At 43.9% G+C, this 21611-nt stretch overlaps 1 protein-coding gene across 1 annotated transcript in view; it reads right to left on the bottom strand.

The window, feature by feature from the left end:
• Positions 1-1752: 1752 nt before the first annotated feature.
• LOC143768168 (uncharacterized) overlaps positions 1753-21611 on the bottom strand; it is a 57065-nt gene continuing 37206 nt past the window's right edge. The window contains exons 9-12 of the mRNA XM_077256857.1: positions 20831-20980; positions 20524-20703; positions 20317-20440; positions 1753-2803 (exon numbers count right to left, since the gene is read on the bottom strand). Coding sequence (XP_077112972.1) covers positions 1875-2803; positions 20317-20440; positions 20524-20703; positions 20831-20980 — 1383 coding nt within the window. The 3' untranslated portion in view covers positions 1753-1874. The remainder of the gene's footprint in view (positions 2804-20316; positions 20441-20523; positions 20704-20830; positions 20981-21611) is intronic.

Below are 21611 nucleotides of genomic sequence, written 5' to 3'. Positions count from 1 at the left end.
GGGGATTATTCATATTAACCAGGGTAGTGCATTCCAAAAAATTGGCACAGAACGTGAAAAGTCTTGGAGACGGGAGTGGGAGGTTCTGATTATTGAGGATGCTAACCTCAGGTCGTAAGCAGAACAGAGGGCACGGGTAGGGTGGTGACATGAATATGGTTTTGTCCCTATGTAACATTTTGAGGTCAACAAGACTGGTCATTAGTGTTGAGCGATACCGTCCGATACTTGAAAGTATCGGTATCGGAAAGTATCGGCCGATACCGGCAAAGTATCGGATCCAATCCGATACCGATACCCGATACCAATACAAGTCAATGGGACTCAGGTATCGGACGGTATTCCTGATGGTTCCCAGGGTCTGAAGGAGAGGAAACTCTCCTTCAGTCCCTGGGAACCATATTAATGTGTAAAAGAAAGAATTAAAATAAAAAATATCGCTATACTCACCTGTCCGACGCAGCCGGGACCTCAGCGAGGGAACCGGCAGCGTTGTTTGTTTAAAATTCGCGCTTTTACTTGGTTACGTGAGGTCCCGGCTTGTGATTGGTCAGGGCGGCCATGTTGCCGGGACGCGGACCAATCACAGCAAGCCGTGACGAAATTACGTCACGGCTTGCTGTGATTGGTCCGCGTCCCGGCAACATGGCCGCCATTAACCAATCACAAGCCGTGACGTCACGGGAGGCTGGACATGCGCGTATTTTGAAAAGCGCGCGTGTCCAGCCTCCAGTGACGTCCCGGCTTATGATTGGTCACGGCGCCATGTTGCCGGGACGCGGACCAATCACAGCAAGCCGTGACGAAATTACGTCACGGCTTGCTGTGATTGGTCCGCGTCCCGGCAACATGGCCGCCATTAACCAATCACAAGCCGTGACGTCACGGGAGGCTGGACACGCGCGCTTTTCAAAATACGCGCGTGTCCATCCTCCCGTGACGTCCCGGCTTGTGATTGGTTAATGGCGGCCATGTTGCCGGGACGTCACTGGAGGCTGGACACGCGCGCTTTTCAAAATACGCGCATGTCCAGCCTCCCGTGACGTCACGGCTTGTGATTGGTTAATGGCGGCCATGTTGCCGGGACGTCACTGGAGGCTGGACACGCGCGCTTTTCAAAATACGCGCATGTCCAGCCTCCCGTGACGTCACGGCTTGTGATTGGTTAATGGCGGCCATGTTGCCGGGACGTCACTGGAGGCTGGACACGCGCGCTTTTCAAAATACGCGCATGTCCAGCCTCCCGTGACGTCACGGCTTGTGATTGGTTAATGGCGGCCATGTTGCCGGGACGTCACTGGAGGCTGGACACGCGCGCTTTTCAAAATACGCGCATGTCCAGCCTCCCGTGACGTCACGGCTTGTGATTGGTTAATGGCGGCCATGTTGCCGGGACGCGGACCAATCACAGCAAGCCGTGACGTAATTTCGTCACGGCTTGCTGTGATTGGTCCGCGTCCCGGCAACATGGCCGCCCTGACCAATCACAAGCCGGGACTTCACGTAACCAAGTAAAAGCGCGAAATTTAAACAAACAACGCTGCCGGTTCCCTCGCTGAGGTCCCGGCTGCGTCGGACAGGTGAGTATAGCGATATTTTTTATTTTAATTCTCTTTTTTACACATTATTACATTAATGTTGTTGCGATACCCGATACCCGATACCACAAAAGTATCGGATCTCGGTATCGGAAATTCCGATACAGCAAGTATCGGCCGATACCCGATACTTGCAGTATCGGAATGCTCAACACTACTGGTCATCTAAGTACAACATTTTCTTTATTCCCAGGATAAAAATTGCTTCATATCTGCACGAATTATCTGATGTGTAAGATGTGATTTCACATTATAACTTTTATCGCTTTCTGAACATTAAAATGGCTTCTCACCTGTGTGCTTTTTCTGATGTCTAACAAGATGTGACTTCTCATTAAAACATTTCCCACATTCTAAACATGAATATGGTTTCTCCCCTGTGTGATTTCTCTGATGCCTAACAAGATGAAATTTTAGTTTAAAACATTTCCCACATTCTAAACATGAATATGGCTTCTCGCCTGAGTGATTTCTCTGATGTCTATCCAGATGTAATTTCTGGTTAAAACATTTTGAACATTTTGAACATGAAAATGGCTTCTTACCTATGTGCTTTCTCTGATGTCTAACAAGTTGTAACTTCTCATTAAAACATTTCCCACATTCTAAACATGAATATGGTTTCTCCCCTGTGTGACTTCTCTGATGCCTAACAAGATGAAATTTCTTGATAAAACATTTCCCACATTCTAAACACGAATATGGCTTCTCCCCTGTGTGACTTCTCTGATGTGCATCAAGATCTGATTTCTGGGTAAAACATTTCCCACATTCTGAACATAAATATGGCATATTCCCTGTGTGAAATCTCTCATGTCTAATAAGACTTGATTTCTTATTATAACATTTTTCACATTCTGAACATGAATATGGCTTCTGCCCTCTGTGAGTTTTTTGATGATCAACAAGATTATATCTCCTAGTGTAGCATCTGCCACAATCTGAACATGAATATGGTTTCTTCACTTTGTGAGCTTTTTGCTTTTCAATATCCTTTCTATGACTTTTTCTTCGTGAAATAGTCTGTGAAGAATCAGAAGATAGGAGCTGTGGTAAAAGATTAGATGATAAATTTTTCATAGGAAGAGATGAGGACATAGTTGGGATAACAGCATGTGCTTCATATGTAGTTTCAGTGATCCCATGATCCTCAACTTTAAAATCTGAAGACATCACATGTTCAAATGAGCTTCTGATACAATTGCCTGGTAAAAATAAAATGAAGTTTGTCTTTCAGCTATAAATAATATAACCTTAATATAATATTAACTTGTATGATGATATGTCTAAATAAAAATGTACATACAAATTGCAAAGCATGCAGCAAAATTCAGTGCTTAAAGGGAACCTGTCACCTGAATTTGGCGGGACCTTTTTTCGGTCCGATGGGCGGTCTTTTCGAGTGTTTTATTTACCCCTTCCTTTCCCGCTGGCTGCACGCTGGCCGCAATATTGGCTTGAAGTTGATTCGCGGTCCTCCGTAGAACACGCCTGCGCAAGGCAATCTTGCCTTGCGCACACGCAGTATGCTTTGCCCAACTGTGGGCAAAGCTGAAAAGCATTAGTGCGCATGCGCCGTCGCATTATGTCCCGGAAGTATTTTGCTGTGTTCCGGGACAAAGTGCGCCGGCGCATGCGCACTAATGCTTTTCGGCTTTGCCCTCAGTTGGGAAAAGCATACTGCGCGTGCGCAAGGCAAGATTGCCTTGCGCAGGCATGTTCTACGGAGGACAGCGAATCAACTTCAAGCCAATATTGTGGCCAGAGTGCAGCCAGCGGGAAAGGAAGGGGTAAATAAAACACCTGAAAACACCGCCTATCGGACCGAAAAAAGGTCCCGCCAAATTCAGGTGACAGGTTCCCTTTAACAAATTAACCCCTTTATGGCACCATAACATACAGATGCATCATGCCATTTATTTGGTTAAAGCACACGTTGGTTAGGATAACTTCCTGGGCTAGGCCAAGTGGACATTAGTGACAATAAAGAACACAAAATTATTTTTTTTACATCAAAACCTGCTTTATTAGGTTTTGGGTTTTTTTAAATAAATCTGGTATTACTGTGTCCATAACTATCACCATAAATATACAGTTAGACACTCCTCAAGATTGAAATTGTAACACCAATAAGGAAAAATTGTGAAATTATGAAAAGCACAGGATTGATAGACATAATGATACACAAATGATGAAAAATTAGAAACTAAATGTGCAAAATATCTTTTGATAATTCCATATATGCCACTGCCAATAGCAACTGCAGAATGTAAGGAGTTTGTCACTCCAACTCATTGCCACAGAATCGGGGAAATTTATGGGTTGCTATGAAAACCAAAGGCCAAAAAATGTACTCCAGGTCTGCCATAAATCAAAGGATAATAGATTGTGCCAAACAAAGGATTTACTAGGCCCCTTGTCGGTATAAGAGGTGGTTCAGATAGACATGTATTCATCTGAGACAGAGGACACGGATATATGAAATACATTTTTTACATTTTGTTTATTTTTTTCATTGAAAAAAGTGATATATCCAGAGACATGTAGAAGTTTGGGCACCCCTGGTCAAAATTACAGTTATTGTGAATAGCTAAGCAAGTTGAAGATAAAACGATCCAGTATAGTCATACAATCTGATCCTGAGGCGTACTGGGCTGTCAGCATTATATTTGACAAGCCTGGTGCTTAATCTTGTCTAGCATTACCCTAGGTGCCTCCCGTCCTTAATTATTTGCTAACTTTTGGGCTGGTTAGCTGTGAGCAGTCAGTATCAGCTTTAATTTTGCTTGGTTTGGTGTGTGTGCTTAGAATTGTATGTTCCTCTGATCTTGTTGCCTGACCTTGAATTTGCAGTGACTGTTTGTGTGGATTATCCCTTCTGCTCTTGTCACTCTCTAACTTTAGGTACTTGATCCAGACTTGGCTTGCAATGATCCCTTTGTTTTACTCCCTTGTCTTGATGTCCTTTCCTGGCATTTGACCCCGGACTTTTACCTGACCACACTGTTGTCTTGCTCTTCTGTACTACGCGCCCTCCTGGTATCTGACCTCGGACCTCCTGACTACCATGTTTCATGTCTTATCCGTGAGTGGTGACTTAGCGTCACATTACAGCTGTTGTTTCAGATGCTGTACATCTCGTATCATAAGGCAATTGTCTATGCTGTGAAGATAGGAGATGTGCAGCATCTGAAACAACGGATACTGGAAGCTTGTGCTGGCATTTTTTCTGCGGTCATGCTATCAGTGTGTCAAGAGATGGAGAAGAGGGTTGCATTTACAATCCAACACAATGGGCAGCACTTTGAATACATTACATAAGAAATCATAAACTTGTAAATAACTCGTGAAAAAATAAAGTTACGTTAAAACCAAGCACACCATTTTTATTCTTGTGGTAGTCTCAATAAGTTTGATGTGTCACATGACCCTCTTCTCATTGGAAAAAATAAAGTTGGATCCAAAATGGCCGACTTCAAAATGGCCCCAATGGTCACCACCCATCTTGAAAAGTTTTCCCCCTCCCATATACTAATTTGCCACAAAGAGGAAGTTGATATCACCAACCATTCCCATTTTATTTAACTATATCCATATAAATGGCCCACCCTGTAGATTCAAGTTCTCTATCACTTTCAGGCCAGGGTTAAAGAGTGTGAAGGCTGACGCACCGTCACACAGTCTTGATTCAGTTTTGCCTCCATCCTCCATTCTTCTTAACTCCTTTCCCACCTGATATGTATCCATACCTCCATTTGACATGGTTCTTATTGACCTGGGACATATGGATACATCCCAGGGATTTTGCCCACACACAAACTGTGCACGAGCGATTGCCACCAGAATCAGCTGACACCTGGCTCTCAGTGCGAGGAGTGGTCCCGCATTGCTATCGGCACTTTAACCCCCTAAATGCTGCGATCAGACTCGATCGCAGCATTTCAGGAGCAGGCAGAGGGATGACAGTGCCTCTGACCTTGGATCTGAGACCCTGCGACGTCACGTGGGGTCCCGATCATTGCCATGGTCACCCAATATCGTCATGATGACATCCTGTTCACCAGAGCTAGCGAAGTTGCTAGATCATGCTCAGGGCATGATCAGCAACTTGGTCGGTCAGTGCAGCGCTGGCATAGCATAGGGATGCTGCAAAAATAATTATTTGCTCTATAAAATAGTTTTTATTGTGTAAAAGCGCCAACACATAAAAAGATATAACTGTGGTATCGCTTTAACTGTACTGACCAAAAGAATAAAACCGCCTTATCAATTTTACCACACGCGGAACGACAAAACCCTCTCTTGTGAACTCTATTTCTGGGCTCCCTCTTGTGGTCACAAGTGGTACTGTGTGAGTGCTGTCTTTCTGCAGGTTTGTGACTGGCATCAGCTGTCTCGTTATCTGTGGGCTGGTTTTCTATTTAAGCTCACTTGGACTCTCAGTCTATGCCTGCTGTCGTTGTATTCAGTGCAATTCTGTTTGCTCCTGTCTACATCCGTTACCAGTCTCTTCAATAGAAGCTAAGTTCTGTTTGCTTATTCTTGCTCATCTGTGTTCAATATGTTCCTAGAATATTATGAATTTTGTCCAGCTTGCTAATATGTGATTTCTCTGCTTGCTGGTAGCTCTGGGGTGCTGAGTTGCTCCCCCCACATCGTTAGTTGGTGTGGGGGTTCTCGCATTCTCTGCGTGGATATTTTTGTATAGGGTTTTTTACTGACCGCACAGATCCCTTGCTATTTTCTGCTATCTAGTGTTAGCAGGCCTCATTTGCTTAACCTGTTTCATCTCTGCGTTTGTCTTTTCCTCTTAACTCACCGTTATTATTTGTGGGGGGCTATTCTATTTCTTTGGGGTTATTTCTCTGAGGCAAGTGAGGTCTTACTTTATCTCTAGGGGTAGTCAGTTTCTCAGGCCGTGAAGAGACGTCTAGGATTTCAGGAAACGTTCCACGGCTACCTTTAGTGTGTTTGGTTAGGATCAGCTTTGCGGTCAGTCCAGTTACCACATCCCCAGAGCTCGTCCTATTGTCTCTGTCTTAGCTGGTTAGATTTGTGATCCTCAGCCACTAGGATCATAACAGTACAGCAGGCCAGAAAAGTGTTTAATGCATCGCAGAAGTGGGATAAGAGAAGCCCTGAGTACAATTTTTATTTTTTTTTCTTCCTCTCCCTTTGCTGCAGTCTGTCCAGCTTCTCTCATCCCCTTAATCTCTGGGTGGCTTTGAGTTCAGCTGCAGACATGGATATTCAGAGTCTGACTTCTAGTGTGGATCATCTTGCTACAAGGGTGCAAAGCATTCAGGATTTTGTTGTTCACAGTCCTATGTCTGAGCCAAAAGTACCTATTCCTGAGTTGTTTTCTGGAGATAGATCTCGGTTTCTGAATTTTAATTGTAAATTATTTCTTTCTTTGAGACCTCGTTCCTCTGGTGATTCCGCTCAGCAAGTTAGAATTGTTATCTCCCTATTACGTGGCGACCCTCAAGATTGGGCCTTCTCCCTGGTGCCGGGAGATCCTGCATTGCTGAATGTGGATGCGTTTTTTCTGGTGCTTGGATTGCTTTATGAGGAACCTAATCTTGAGAACCAGGCAGAAAAGGCCTTGCTGACTCTCTCTCAGGGCCAGGATGAAGCTGAGGTGTATTGTCAAAAATTTCAGAAATGGTCGGTGCTTACTCAATGGAATGAGTGTGCCCTGGCTGCAAATTTCAGAGAAGGTCTTTCGGAAGCCATTAAGAATGTTATGGTGGGGTTCCCCACGCCTGCAAGTCTGAATGACTCAATGGCTTTGGCCATTCAGATTGATCGGCGTTTGCGGGAGCACAAATCTGTGCACCATCTGGCGGTGTTTTCTGAACAGAGACCTGAGTCTATGCAATGTGACCGAATTCAGACCAGAATCGAGCGGCAAAATCATAGACGTCAAAATGGGTTGTGCTTTTACTGTGGTGATTCAACTCATGTTATCTCAGCATGCTCTAAGCGCGTAAAGAAGATCGCTAAATCTGTCACCGTTGGTACTATACAGCCTAAATTCATTTTGTCTGTTACTTTAATTTGTTCTCTGTCATCCTACTCGGTTATGGCTTTTGTGGATTCAGGTGCTGCCCTGAACCTGATGGATTTGTCGTTTGCCAGGCGCTGTGGTTTTGTCCTGGAGCCTTTGGAATTCCCTATTCCACTGAGGGGAATTGATGCTACACCATTGGCTGAGAATAAGCCTCAGTATTGGACTCAAGTGACCATGTGCATGACTCCTGTACATCAGGAGGTGATTCACTTTCTTGTGCTGCATAATCTGCATGATGTTGTCGTTTTGGGTCTGCCATGGCTGCAGGCCCATAATCCAGTTCTGGATTGGAAAGCTATGTCTGTTTCAAGTTGGGGTTGCCAGGGGATTCATGGCGATGCTCCTTTGGTGTCAATTGCTTCTTCCACTCCTTCTGAGGTCCCTGAGTTTTTGTCGGACTACCAGGATGTATTTGATGAGCCCAGATCCGGTGCCCTGCCTCCTCACAGGGATTGTGATTGTGTTATAAATTTGATTCCTGGTAGTAAGTTCCCTAAGGGACGACTTTTTACTTTGTCTATACCAGAACATGCCTCAATGCGGAGTTATATAAAGGAGTCTTTAGAGAAGGGACATATTCGCCCGTCCTCCTCCCCTCTTGGTGCAGGATTCTTTTTTGTGGCCAAGAAGGATGGTTCTCTGAGACCTTGTATAGATTATCGTCTTCTAAATAAAATCACGGTCAAATTTCAGTATCCTTTGCCATTATTATCTGATCTGTTTGCTCGGATTAAGGGGTCCAGTTGGTTCACCAAGATAGATCTTCGTGGTGCGTATAACCTTGTGCGTATTAAGCAGGGGGATGAATGGAAAACAGCATTTAATACGCCCGAGGGCCATTTTGAGTACTTGGTGATGCCTTTTGGACTCTCTAATGCTCCTTCTGTGTTCCAGTCCTTCATGCATGACATCTTCCGAGAATATCTGGATAAATTTATGATTGTGTATCTGGATGACATTTTGGTCTTTTCTGAGGACTGGGAGTCCCATGTGAAGCAGGTCAGGATGGTATTTCAGGTCCTGCGTGCTAATGCCTTATTTGTGAAGGGCTCAAAATGTCTCTTCGGAGTACAGAAGGTTTCCTTTTTGGGTTTTATTTTTTCTCCTTCTACTATTGAGATGGACCCAGTCAAGGTCCAGGCTATTCATGACTGGACTCAGCCTACATCTGTTAAGAGTCTTCAGAAGTTCTTGGGTTTTGCTAATTTTTACCGTCGCTTCATCGCTAATTTTTCTGGCGTGGTTAAGCCCTTGACGGATTTGACCAAGAAAGGTTCTGATGTGACTAATTGGTCTCCTGCGGCAGTGGAAGCCTTTCGGGAGCTGAAGCGCCGGTTTTCTTCAGCTCCAGTATTATGTCAGCCTGATATCTCTCTTCCTTTCCAGGTCGAGGTGGATGCTTCTGAGATTGGAGCAGGGGCTGTTTTGTCTCAGAGAAGCTCTGATGGCTCTGTGATGAAGCCTTGTGCCTTCTTTTCAAGAAAGTTTTCGCCTGCCGAGCAGAATTATGATGTTGGTAATCGGGAATTGTTGGCTATGAAGTGGGCATTTGAGGAGTGGCGACATTGGCTCGAGGGATCTAGGCATCGTGTGGTGGTCTTGACTGATCACAAAAATCTGATTTATCTCGAGTCTGCCAAGCGTATGAATCCTAGACAGGCTCGTTGGTCGTTGTTTTTCTCCCGTTTCGATTTCGTGGTCTCGTACCTGCCTGGTTCGAAGAACGTGAAGGCTGATGCCCTTTCTAGGAGTTTTGTGCCTGACTCTCCGGGAGTTTCAGAGCCGGCTGATATCCTCAAAGAGGGAGTGATTTTGTCTGCCATTTCCCCAGATTTGCGACGAGTGCTGCAGAAATTTCAGGCTGAGAGACCTGACCGTTGCCCACCAGAGAGACTGTTTGTCCCAGATAGATGGACCAGCAGAGTTATTTCCGAGGTTCATTCTTCGGTGTTGGCAGGTCATCCTGGGATTTTTGGTACCAGAGATTTGGTGGCTAGGTTCTTCTGGTGGCCTTCCTTGTCGCGGGATGTGCGTTCCTTTGTGCAGTCCTGTGGGATTTGTGCTCGGGCTAAGCCTTGCTGTTCTCGTGCCAGCGGTTTGCTTTTGCCTTTGCCTGTCCCGAAGAGGCCTTGGACGCACATTTCCATGGATTTTATTTCAGATCTTCCAGTATCTCAGAGAATGTCTGTCATCTGGGTGGTGTGTGATCGCTTTTCCAAAATGGTCCATTTGGTGCCCTTGCCTAAGTTGCCTTCCTCCTCAGATTTGGTTCCTTTATTTTTTCAGAATGTGGTTCGCTTGCACGGCATTCCTGAAAATATTGTGTCTGACAGAGGATCCCAGTTTGTGTCCAGATTTTGGCGGATTTTTTGTGCTAAGATGGGCATTGATTTGTCTTTTTCGTCGGCCTTCCATCCTCAGACGAATGGCCAAACCGAGCGAACTAATCAGACCTTGGAAACTTATTTAAGATGTTTTGTTTCTGCTGATCAGGATGATTGGGTGACTTTTTTGCCATTGGCCGAGTTTGCCCTTAATAATCGGGCTAGTTCTGCTACTTTGGTTTCGCCTTTTTTCTGCAATTCTGGTTTTCATCCTCGTTTTTCCTCGGGTCAGGTTGAGCCTTCTGACTGTCCGGGGGGTTGTCGCCTCTGATGTTCATGCGGCCGATTTGGTTTGTGCCTTCCATGCGGCTCATCCTGATCGCCCTGGGGGTCTTGATGAGGGTTCGGTGACCCCTCCTCAAGGGGGGGGGTACTGTTGTGAACTCTATTTCTGGGCTCCCTCTTGTGGTCACAAGTGGTACTGTGTGAGTGCTGTCTTTCTGCAGGTTTGTGACTGGCATCAGCTGTCTCGTTATCTGTGGGCTGGTTTTCTATTTAAGCTCACTTGGACTCTCAGTCTATGCCTGCTGTCGTTGTATTCAGTGCTATTCTGTTTGCTCCTGTCTATATCCGTTACCAGTCTCTTCAATAGAAGCTAAGTTCTGTTTGCTTATTCTTGCTCATCTGTGTTCAATATGTTCCTAGAATATTATGAATTTTGTCCAGCTTGCTAATATGTGATTTCTCTGCTTGCTGGTAGCTCTGGGGTGCTGAGTTGCTCCCCCCACATCGTTAGTTGGTGTGGGGGTTCTCGCATTCTCTGCGTGGATATTTTTGTATAGGGTTTTTTACTGACCGCACAGATCCCTTGCTATTTTCTGCTATCTAGTGTTAGCGGGCCTCATTTGCTTAACCGGTTTCATCTCTGCGTTTGTCTTTTCCTCTTAACTCACCGTTATTATTTGTGGGGGGCTGTTCTATTTCTTTGGGGTTATTTCTCTGAGGCAAGTGAGGTCTTACTTTATCTCTAGGGGTAGTCAGTTTCTCAGGCCGTGAAGAGACGTCTAGGATTTCAGGAAACGTTCCACGGCTACCTTTAGTGTGTTTGGTTAGGATCAGCTTTGCGGTCAGTCCAGTTACCACATCCCCAGAGCTCATCCTATTGTCTCTGTCTTAGCTGGTTAGATTTGTGATCCTCAGCCACTAGGATCATAACAACCCTCCCCTCAAAATTCTTGCATTGCTGGTTTTTGTTCATTCTGACACAAAAATCGGAACAGAAACCAATCAAAAAATATCATGTGTCTGAACATGGCACCAATAAAAAAATCAAATCATCTCACGAAAAACAAGCCATCACAGGACTATCGGCCAAAATATGTAAAATTATAACTCTCAAAATATGGCAATACAGAAACTAGTTTTTGTAATAAAAAGCGTTTTTTAGTGTGTGATAGCAGACAAACATAAAAAACGCTATAAAACTGGTAAAACTGTAATCACACCGACCCAAAAAATAAAGTCGCCTAGTCACTGATACTGCACGAGGAAAGGCGTAAACAATAAATAAAAGCAATACTTCACCTGCTGTTCATTCTGTCTCTCAAAGATCGCAGTAAGGCTCGGCACACATTTATCCTGCTCTCTGCGTTGAGAGCTTACACTGGGGCTTCCTTCTAAATCTCTGAAATATGTGATTCAGACGGAACCTCCGGCAGAAGATTCCCTATAATGAGGCAGATGGAGGCACTGTGGACACCATAGGACCTATGATCTGGTGGTGTCCATTTTTTTTTAGGATTGCATAAAAGTGTGGTCTGCCACAGTTTTATGCACTTCTGGAAAGAAGGACAATGCTGAATAGAAGACAGACTGAGTCCAGGGTAACAGCTGCCTCATTATAGTGAATGGGTCCCTTGAGGGTTTCATCTGAGTCATGTCACTAGAAGATTTAGATGGAAACCCCAAATTATGCGCTAAGCATAGAGTGCTGGATAAATGTAATCCTACATGTTATGTAAAATATTCCTAACAAAAGCTTCAACACAATCCACAAAAAACCCACTCAGGTCCATCACCTGGCAATGGAAATATAGGGGGCTTCCACGTTACTAGTAGTACAAAGGCTGTGGAAAAACTAAATGATTCCTCAACCTTCAAAAAAAATTCAGCAAATTCTGCGCTCCTAAATCAAACTGCCCCCCTCCCTTCTGAGCCCCACAGTGTACCTAAACCACATACAGCATTCCCATGTTTGGTAGTTGCAATTTTCACTAGGCAACATCCACTGCTGCCTGTTTCTGGAAAACACCCATGGAGTCAAGAACATCACTACACCTGTAGATAAATTCCCAAAGGAGTATAATTTCCAAAATGGGGTCACTTAAGGGGGATTCTGCTCTTCTGGCAATTAGGTGCTCTGTAGATGGAGCCCGCAAACTATTCTAGGAAAATCTGCGCTCCAGGAGGCAGATAACGCTTCGTTCTTCCGAGTCTCTCCGTATGACTATGCAGTAATGTACAGCCACATATGGGGTATTGCCACATTCAGTAGAAATTGTGTTACAAATTATGGTGCCATTTTTACCCACTTCTTGCGTGAAAATGTAAAATCTGGGGCTAAAACCAAATTTTATTGGTAAAAATGCAGTTATTTTTTCTTCACAGCCCAAAGGTATAAAGTTCTGTGACACACCCGTGGTGTCAATAATATCACTGCACCCCTAGATGAATTCGATGAGAGGTGTAGTTTGCAAAATGGGGTCACTTATAGGTGGTTCTGCTGTTCTGGCCACTCAGGGGATCTCCCAGTGTGTTATGGCACCCGCAAGCCATAGCAGTAAAATCTGCACTATAATATGGCGCTCCTTCCCTTCTGAGCTTTGCACTGTGCCTGAAAAATATTTCCCGATTACATGAGGCACATGTGGTGTCAATATCATCACTGCAAGCCTAGATCAATTCATTGGGAAGTGTACTTTGTAAAATTAGTTAACATATGGGGGTTTCTGTTGTTTTGGCAACTCAGGGGCTCTGCTAATGTGACATGGTACACTCACACCATTCCAGCAAAATCTAAATTCCACTATGGCGCTTCTTCCCTTCTGAGTTGTGCCTCAAAAGTAGTATTCCCCCACATATGGGGTATTCGCATACTCAGGAGAAGTTGCACTACAAATTGTGTGGTGAAATTTCTCGTATGAAAAAGCAAAATTTGGGACTAAAACAATTTTGTTTGGGAAGTGTGTTTTTTTATTTTTTATTTTCACGGCTCAACGTTATAAACTTCTGTGGAGCACCTGAGGGTTCAATGTGCTCACCACTCATCTAGATCAGTTTCCAAAATGGTGTTTCTTGTGGGGGATTTTCACTGTTTAGGCACATCAGGGGCTCTCTAAACGTGACATGGCGTCCGCTCATTTTTTCAGCAAATTGTGCATTCAAAAAGTCAAATGACGCGTCTTCCCTTCCGAGCTCTGCTGTGCGTCCAAACAGTGGTTTTCCCCCCACCTATAGGGTACTGGCATGATCAGGCAAAATTGCGAATTGTGAAGCACCTGAAGAGTTAATTAACTTCTTGAATGTGGTTTTGAGCACATTGAGGGGTGCAGTTTTTAGAATGGTGTCACTTTTGGGTATTTTCTATCACATAGACCCCTAAAAGTCAGTTCAAATGTGATGTGGTCCAGTACAAAAAAAAAATTGTTTTGCAAATTTTGTTAGAAAAATAAGAAATCGCTTGTTAACTTTTAACCCTTATACCTTCCTTAACACAGAAAAATTTTGTTTCAAAAATTGTGCTGATGTAAAGAAGATATATGAGACATGTTATGTATTAACCATTTTGTGACATGTCTCTCTGATTTAAAGGCATAAGAATTCAAAGTTTGAAAATCGCCAAATTTTTGCCAAATTTCCGTTTGTTTTTTTTACAATTAAACGCAAGTTATATTGAAGAAATGTCACCCCTATCATGACGTACAATATGTCACAAAAAAACAAATCTCAGTATCAGTGGGATCCGTTGAAGCATTTCAGAGTTATGACCTGGTCAGAATTGTAAAAATTGGCCTGGTCATTAACGTACAAACCAACTTGGGAGGTAAAGGGGTTAAGACTCTTAGTGTTGAGCATTCCGATACTGCAAGTATCGGGTATCGGCCGATACTTGCTGTATCGGAATTCCGATACCGAGATCCGATATTTTTGTGATATCGGGTATCGGTATCGAAACAACATTAATGTAAAAATGTGTAAAAGAGAGAATTAAAATAAAAAATATTGCTATACTCACCTCTCCGACGCAGCCTGCACCTTACCGAGGGAAGCGGCAGCGTTCTTTGTTTAAAATTCGCGCTTTTCTTTCCTTTACGTGAGTCCCGGCTTGTGATTGGTTGCGTGCCGCCCATGTGACCGGGACGCAACCAATCACAGCAAGCCGTGACGTAATTTCAGGTCCTTCAGGATTTAAAAATTACGTTCCGGCGTTGTGATTGGTTGCGTCGCAGTCACATGGGAGACGCAACCAATCACAGCAAGCTGTGACGTAATTTCAGGTCCTTAAGGATTTTAAAATTACGTCCCGGCTTTGTGATTGGTCCGCGTCCCGGCAACATGGCCGCCATTAACCAATCACAAGCCGTGACGTCACGGGAGGCTGGACACGCGCGCTTTTTAAAATGGGCGCGTGTCCAGCCTCCCGTGACGTCCCGGCTTGTGATTGGTTGCGCCGCGGTCAACCAATCACAAGCCGGGAGGCTGGACACGCGCCCATTTTAAAATGCGCGCGTGTCCAGCCTCCCGGCTTGTGATTGGTTGACCGCGGCGCAACCAATCAGAAGCCGGGACGTCACGGGAGGCTGGACACGCGCCCATTTTAAAAAGCGCGCGTGTCCAGCCTCCCGTGACGTCACGGCTTGTGATTGGTTAATGGCGGCCATGTTGCCGGGACGCGGACCAATCACAGCAAGCCATGACGTAATTTCGTCACGGCTTGCTGTGATTGGTCCGCGTCCCGGCAACATGGCGCCGTGACCAATCATAAGCCGGGACGTCACTGGAGGCTGGACACGCGCGCTTTTTAAAATGGGCGCGTGTCCAGCCTCCCGTGACGTCCCGGCTTGTGATTGGTTAATGGCGGCCATGTTGCCGGGACGCGGACCAATCACAGCAAGCCGTGACGTAATTTCGTCACGGCTTGCTGTGATTGGTCCGCGTCCCGGCAACATGGCCGCCCTGACCAATCACAAGCCGGGACTTCACGTAACCAAGTAAAAGCGCGAATTTTAAACAAACAACGCTGCCGGTTCCCTCGCTGAGGTCCAGGCTGCGTCGGAGAGGTGAGTATAGCGATATTTTTTATTTTAATTCTTTCTTTTACACATTTATATGGATCCCAGGGCCTGAAGGAGAGTTTCCTCTCCTTCAGACCCTGGGAACCATCAGGAATACCGTCCGATACTTGAGTCCCATTGACTTGTATTGGTATCGGGTATCGGTATCGGATTGGATCCGATACTTTGCCGGTATCGGCCGATACTTTCCGATACCGATACTTTCAAGTATCGGACGGTATCGCTCAACACTAGTTAAGAGCGTTTCTTCTCAGAGTTATAAGCGGGAATCCGTAAAACTAGGTAGTTAATTCTATCCGCTACTCCAGGGTCCAATATATTTGTACCTGTGCACTTAAGATTGCACCTGCAAGAGTTTCAAGATTCCGTCTCGAGTGGTCATACTGGGGTCACAGCAACGCAAAATGCTATTTACAGACTCTTTTCATGCCAGTCTATGAGTAATGATTTTAAAGCTTTTGCATCTGCCTGTCAAGTCTTCGCATGCGCTGAAGTTTGTCATAAGTTGCCGGTCAGGGAATTGATTCCATTGCCAATTCCAGAAAGACCTTGGACTCATCTGTACATGGATTTCATCACAGATTTACTTCTGTCTGATGGGAAAACTGTTATTTGGGTGGTGGTTGACTGATTCAGTAAACAAGCTAATTTTGTCAGAGTTACCTAATGTTTATTTGTCATGTAGTGAGGTTGCATTGACTTCCTCTTAACATTGTGTCTGATAGGTGTTAAAGAAATGGTTAATTTCTGTTCTGTTCATTAAGCTGAATAAAATTTGAAAATAGTGTTATGCAAGAATGACCGATGTTCCAGTTATCATCTGTCTACTTGCAGATATTTTTATGGCCTGATGGTTTTTCTTACAATTCCCAGAAATTGGTCAAGGACGTATTGTTGTTTCCAAATTCTATGATGATATAAGACAACCACCCAAAATTCTGTGGACTCAGCCCAAATTCTTCAGCTCTTGAACCAAGGCATACTAACATATGGAAAGTTTCCCCGCATTCCCTCATGTAATTGAGTGCACTTTGTCTCAATGTTCTGGGGAGCTTTTTGTAAGAAACTGGGGATTGACTTGTCTTTTTCCTCTGCCTATGACTCTGAAACCAATGGTCAGACAGAGAGGACAAATCAATCTTTGGAGCAAAATTTGGAGCCGTTTTGTTATGGCTCAGCAGGGGGACTGGTCCTCATTCCTACCTCTTGCAGAGTTTGCCTTTAACAATCAAGTCAATCAATCCATTGGAATGTCACCATTTTTCTGTAATAATGGTTTTCATCCTCATTTTGGTGAGTTGTCAAGAATAAGTTCTGAGTATCCTGGGGTGGAGGTCGCCATACAGAAGCTTGAGGATGCTTGGGAGGAGATTTAAAAGAATATTAGGGTTGCTAAAGTTTGTCAAATATACAGGTCCTTCTCAAAAAATTAGCATATAGTGTTAAATTTCATTATTTACCATAATGTAATGATTACAATTAAACTTTCATATATTATAGATTCATTATCCACCAACTGAAATTTGTCAGGTCTTTTATTGTTTTAATACTGATGATTTTGGCCTACAACTCCTGATAACCCAAAAAACCTGTCTCAATAAATTAGCATATTTCACCCGTCCAATCAAATAAAAGTGTTTTTTAATAACAAACAAAAAAACCATCAAATAATAATGTTCAGTTATGCACTCAATACTTGGTCGGGAATCCTTTGGCAGAAATGACTGCTTCAATGCGGCGTGGCATGGAGGCAATCAGCCTGTGACACTGCTGAGATGTTATGGAGGCCCAGGATGCTTCAATAGCGGCCTTAAGCTCATCCAGAGTGTTGGGTCTTGCGTCTCTCAACTTTCTCTTCACAATATCCCACAGATTCTCTATGGGGTTCAGGTCAGGAGAGTTGGCAGGCCAATTGAGCACAGTAATACCATGGTCAGTAAACCATTTCCCAGTGGTTTTGGCACTGTGAGCAGGTGCCAGGTCGTGCTGAAAAATGAAATCTTCATCTCCATAAAGCATTTCAGCCGATGGAAGCATGAAGTGCTCCAAAATCTCCTGATAGCTAGCTGCATTGACCCTGCCCTTGATGAAACACAGTGGACCAACACCAGCAGCTGACATGGCACCCCACACCATCACTGATTGTGGGTACTTGACACTGGACTTCAGGCATTTTGGCATTTCCTTCTCCCCAGTCTTCCTCCAGACTCTGGCACCTTGATTTCCGAATGACATGCAAAATTTGCTTTCATCAGAAAAAAGTACCAGGTCAGGCGCTTCTGCCGCTGTTTATGGTTCAAAAGTGGCTTTACCTGGGGAATGCGGCACCTGTAGCCCATTTCCTGCACACGCCTGTGCACGGTGGCTCTGGATGTTTCCACACCAGACTCAGTCCACTGCTTCCTCAGGTTCCCCAAGGTCTGGAATCGGTCCTTCTCCACAATCTTCCTCAGGGTCCGGTCACCTCTTCTCGTTGTACAGCGTTTTCTGCCACATTGTTTCCTTCCAACAGACTTACCATTGAGGTGCCTTGATACAGCACTCTGGGAACAGCCTATTTGTTGAGAAATTTCTTTCTGGGTCTTACCCTCTTGCTTGAGGGTGTCAATGATGGCCTTCTTGACATCTGTCAGGTCGCTAGTCTTACGCATGATGGGGGTTTTGAGTAATGAACCAGGCAGGGAGTTTTTAAAAGCCTCAGGTATCTTTTGCATGTGTTTAGAGTTAGTTAGTTGATTCAGAAGATTAGGGTAATAGGTCGTTTAGAGAACCTTTTCTTGATATGCTAATTTATTGAGACAGGTTTTTTGGGTTATCAGGAGTTGTAGGCCAAAATCATCAGTATTAAAACAATAAAAGACCTGACAAATTTCAGTTGGTGGATAATGAATCTATAATATATGAAAGTTTAATTGTAATCATTACATTATGGTAAATAATGAAATTTAACACTATATGCAAATTTTTTGAGAAGGACCTGTAGAAGGCTAATAGAAGACATTCGTCGGTTACTGTCTTTAAAGTGGGCAATAGTGTTTCGCTATCATTTAGAATCATTAAAGTTACAGTAAGGTACCTTCGGCGATGTTGGGTCCAAAGTTCATTGGTCCCTATAAGGTTTTGGAAGTGGTCAATTGGGTGGCCTTGAGGTTGAAGCTTCCTCCATCTCTCTGCATCCCTAACGTCTTCCATAGATCCCTGTTGAAGGCGTTTGTCCCCTCTGTGGTGTTGCCTCCTCCTGTTGCTATAGATGACAGTCTAGAGCATGAGATACAGAGAGTAATTGATTCTCGGAGGGTCCGAAATTCCACCAGTACCTCATCCATTGGAAGGAATATGGACCAGAGGAGAGATCCTGGGTTTCAGCCTGATCTACTGGTCAGGGCTTTTCATTCTAGGTTTCCTGGGAAGCCTGGGGATCCGGTGCCATCCCCTTACAAGACGGGGTACTGTCACGGTTTCATCATTGACTGGCCTAGGAACTCTCATCCACCTATGGGATCTGGAGTGTGCTGGACTATCAGTTTTGTTCAGTCATCCAATATGATCTTGGGGTGTGCTGGGCTGTCAGCATGTTGATTGACAGCCCTGCTGCTCAATGTGTGTAGCCTGCGGGTACTTGATTCAGGACTTGGGACTCTGCCTTTCCCTTTATTTTACTCTATTCTCCTGACGTGCCCTCTGGTATCTGACCTCGGACCTCCTGACTACTCTGCTTCACAGCTTGCCCATGAGTAGTGACTCAGCATCATATATATCACTTCAAAACTCAGTTACAATACTGGTCAAAAGTTTTGACACCTATTCCTGTAATGGTTTTCTCTGTTTTAATTGGAATGTGTACATTGTAAATTCAGACTAAAGGCAGGAAAACTACGAGGGTTCACATATGGAAATAAAACAAGAAGAAACAGGTATAAAACAAACCAGAATTAATTTTTTTTAACTCCAAGTACCCCTTTTAGTCCTATGACAGCTTTACATTACCTTAGCATTCTTTAAAGTAGTTTTATCTAGTAGTCCAAACTTTTGACCAGTACTGTATGTCAAGTTGTTTTGTGTAACTAAATTTTAGTCTTATCACTCGTTTCCAACCGTGCTTGGCTTATACACCAGGGGGTCACAACACAGAAATATGTATCCAGCAAGTTGGATGAAGTATTTACAATGTTTAGAGAAGAACCTATATCCGCTGAAAACAGAAGTATCAAGTGTTTACATTCCAACTGTTTGATCCTTTTCTTCCTCAATATCTGTTGGCAGAAAATTGAGAAGCCTACATACACATTACATGTTTGGCTGTTCCTACTTAAATTGACAAATTAAGCTAACTTTTATGTCTATGGAGGACTTATGTGACAAACCTAGCCTACTGATACACACAACAAACAAAAGTAAGAAGGTTATTTTGTGGACAGTCATTTACTTTAACAAGACCTAAGTCACCCATTCACATTAGATAAAAGTTGGTTGAACCCGCAGATGATTCTGGCAACAATCTAGACAAGTGTTGTAATAGAGTTAGTTGTCATTCAGCCCTCAGTTATCTAATGAGTAAAGCCAGCTTTACTTACTCCGCTCTTGGGTTCTATGTACCTGCTGGAGTAGAGTTGGCAGTGGAATAGTCATAAAGCTCGGTCAATGTCAAAGGGATGGGAACAAGGACAAATTCAGCAGGCATGAACAAAGACACGAGGATAGCTGGGATCAAAACCAAGAGGACAAAAGCAGAGTGAAAATCAGCAGGGAGGAGAGTGGTTAAAGTTCATGGTCAAATCTAAATACTAAACCAAGGGTCAAATATCACAGAATTAGTCAATTGGCTGAACAGGAAGACCTCGTATATAGCAAAGGCAGACACTGCAAGAGTGTGGTCAGGAAATTAAGCAACAATTTTGGTTTTTTTCTATAAACAGGTTAATATTTTTAGGCCAAGCTTCAGTACAACAAATAAATAGTCCTATTACCTTGTGATGTGAGGGGCTGGGGAACCTCCATCATAACGTCCTTGTACAGGTTTTTGTGTCCTTCTAAATACTCCCACTCCTCCATGGAGAAATAGACGGCGACATCCTGACACCTTATAGGAACCTGACACATACAAATGATACAGTCATCCCCGATCCCCTTCATAGCGTTACTGTATAATGTCCCAGCATTCCCAGCAGTGTCACCTCTCCAGTCAGCAGCTCAATCATCTTATAGAGGAGTTCTAGGATCTTCTCGTCATCGATGTCCTCATGTATCAGGGGGTGAGGTGGAGGCCCCGTGATTGGGCTCAGGGGTCTTCCCCATCCATCAGACAGAGGGGCCTGACAGCGCTCACTAGAGGTCTTCTTCACTACTGTGTAATTCTGGTTATGGAGAGACACATTAATAAATCTCACTAGACATTTCCAGAGTCCTCACCTCTCCAGTTCTGTCCATCTGTTATTCCCATATATAAGAATAATGTAATGTGACATCATCAGAATCTCTCACCTCTCCAGTAAGCCGGCATAGAATCTCTAGGGTAAGGCATAAAATCCTCTCCGCCATCTTGTCCCTGTCCCTATCCATCCTTGATAGATCAATCAGGAAGATTCTCTTAGATAGAAGATCTCCGCTGACAGGATCTGATATTGTAGGGACCTGAATGAGAAGATGAACTGATGTAGAATCATAAATAATCCCATGTAATAATACCATTACTGGAGATAATAATGGAAAGCTTAGTAGGAGGTGAAAGTTGAAGATGTCATATTGATGAACTGAAACTTGAGTTGAATATACTGCATGGCCGCGACTCCATGTCTGATGTCAAAACATGTTTCATCTTCACAAACTCTACAGCCACTGAGTGCAGAGGTCACAGCATGATGTGGTGGACATGGGGAACGTGTTTTTGCACAGTTGGAATGGGGAAAATTAATGTAATTCTGATGTACTTTGTGCTGTACTGAAGTATTTGGTTGTGCCGCTGGGGTATTTTGTTCTGCAGTGTAACATTTTGTTAGGGAGGTATTTTATGCAGCACTTCACTGTACAAAGATTAATCAAGCAGCTGGGATCCTGTCATGTCCCTAAATAATAATAATAATAATCTTTATTTATATAGCGCTAACATGTTCTGCAGCGCTTTACAGTTTAACAGTTTCAAACATAACAGTCATAAGTAACAACGTTAACAATACAATAACTAAAGCAAAATAAGACGACCCTGCTCGTGAGAGCTTACAATCTACAATGAGGTGGGGGAGATACAAAGTACAAGTGTGTATTT

This window comes from Ranitomeya variabilis, chromosome 4 (genome assembly GCF_051348905.1).
Source record: "Ranitomeya variabilis isolate aRanVar5 chromosome 4, aRanVar5.hap1, whole genome shotgun sequence".
In the NCBI taxonomy this organism is placed as follows: domain Eukaryota; kingdom Metazoa; phylum Chordata; class Amphibia; order Anura; family Dendrobatidae; genus Ranitomeya; species Ranitomeya variabilis.
Note: the sequence above shows the minus strand (reverse complement) of the source record. Positions and strands in the feature narration are given on the sequence as shown.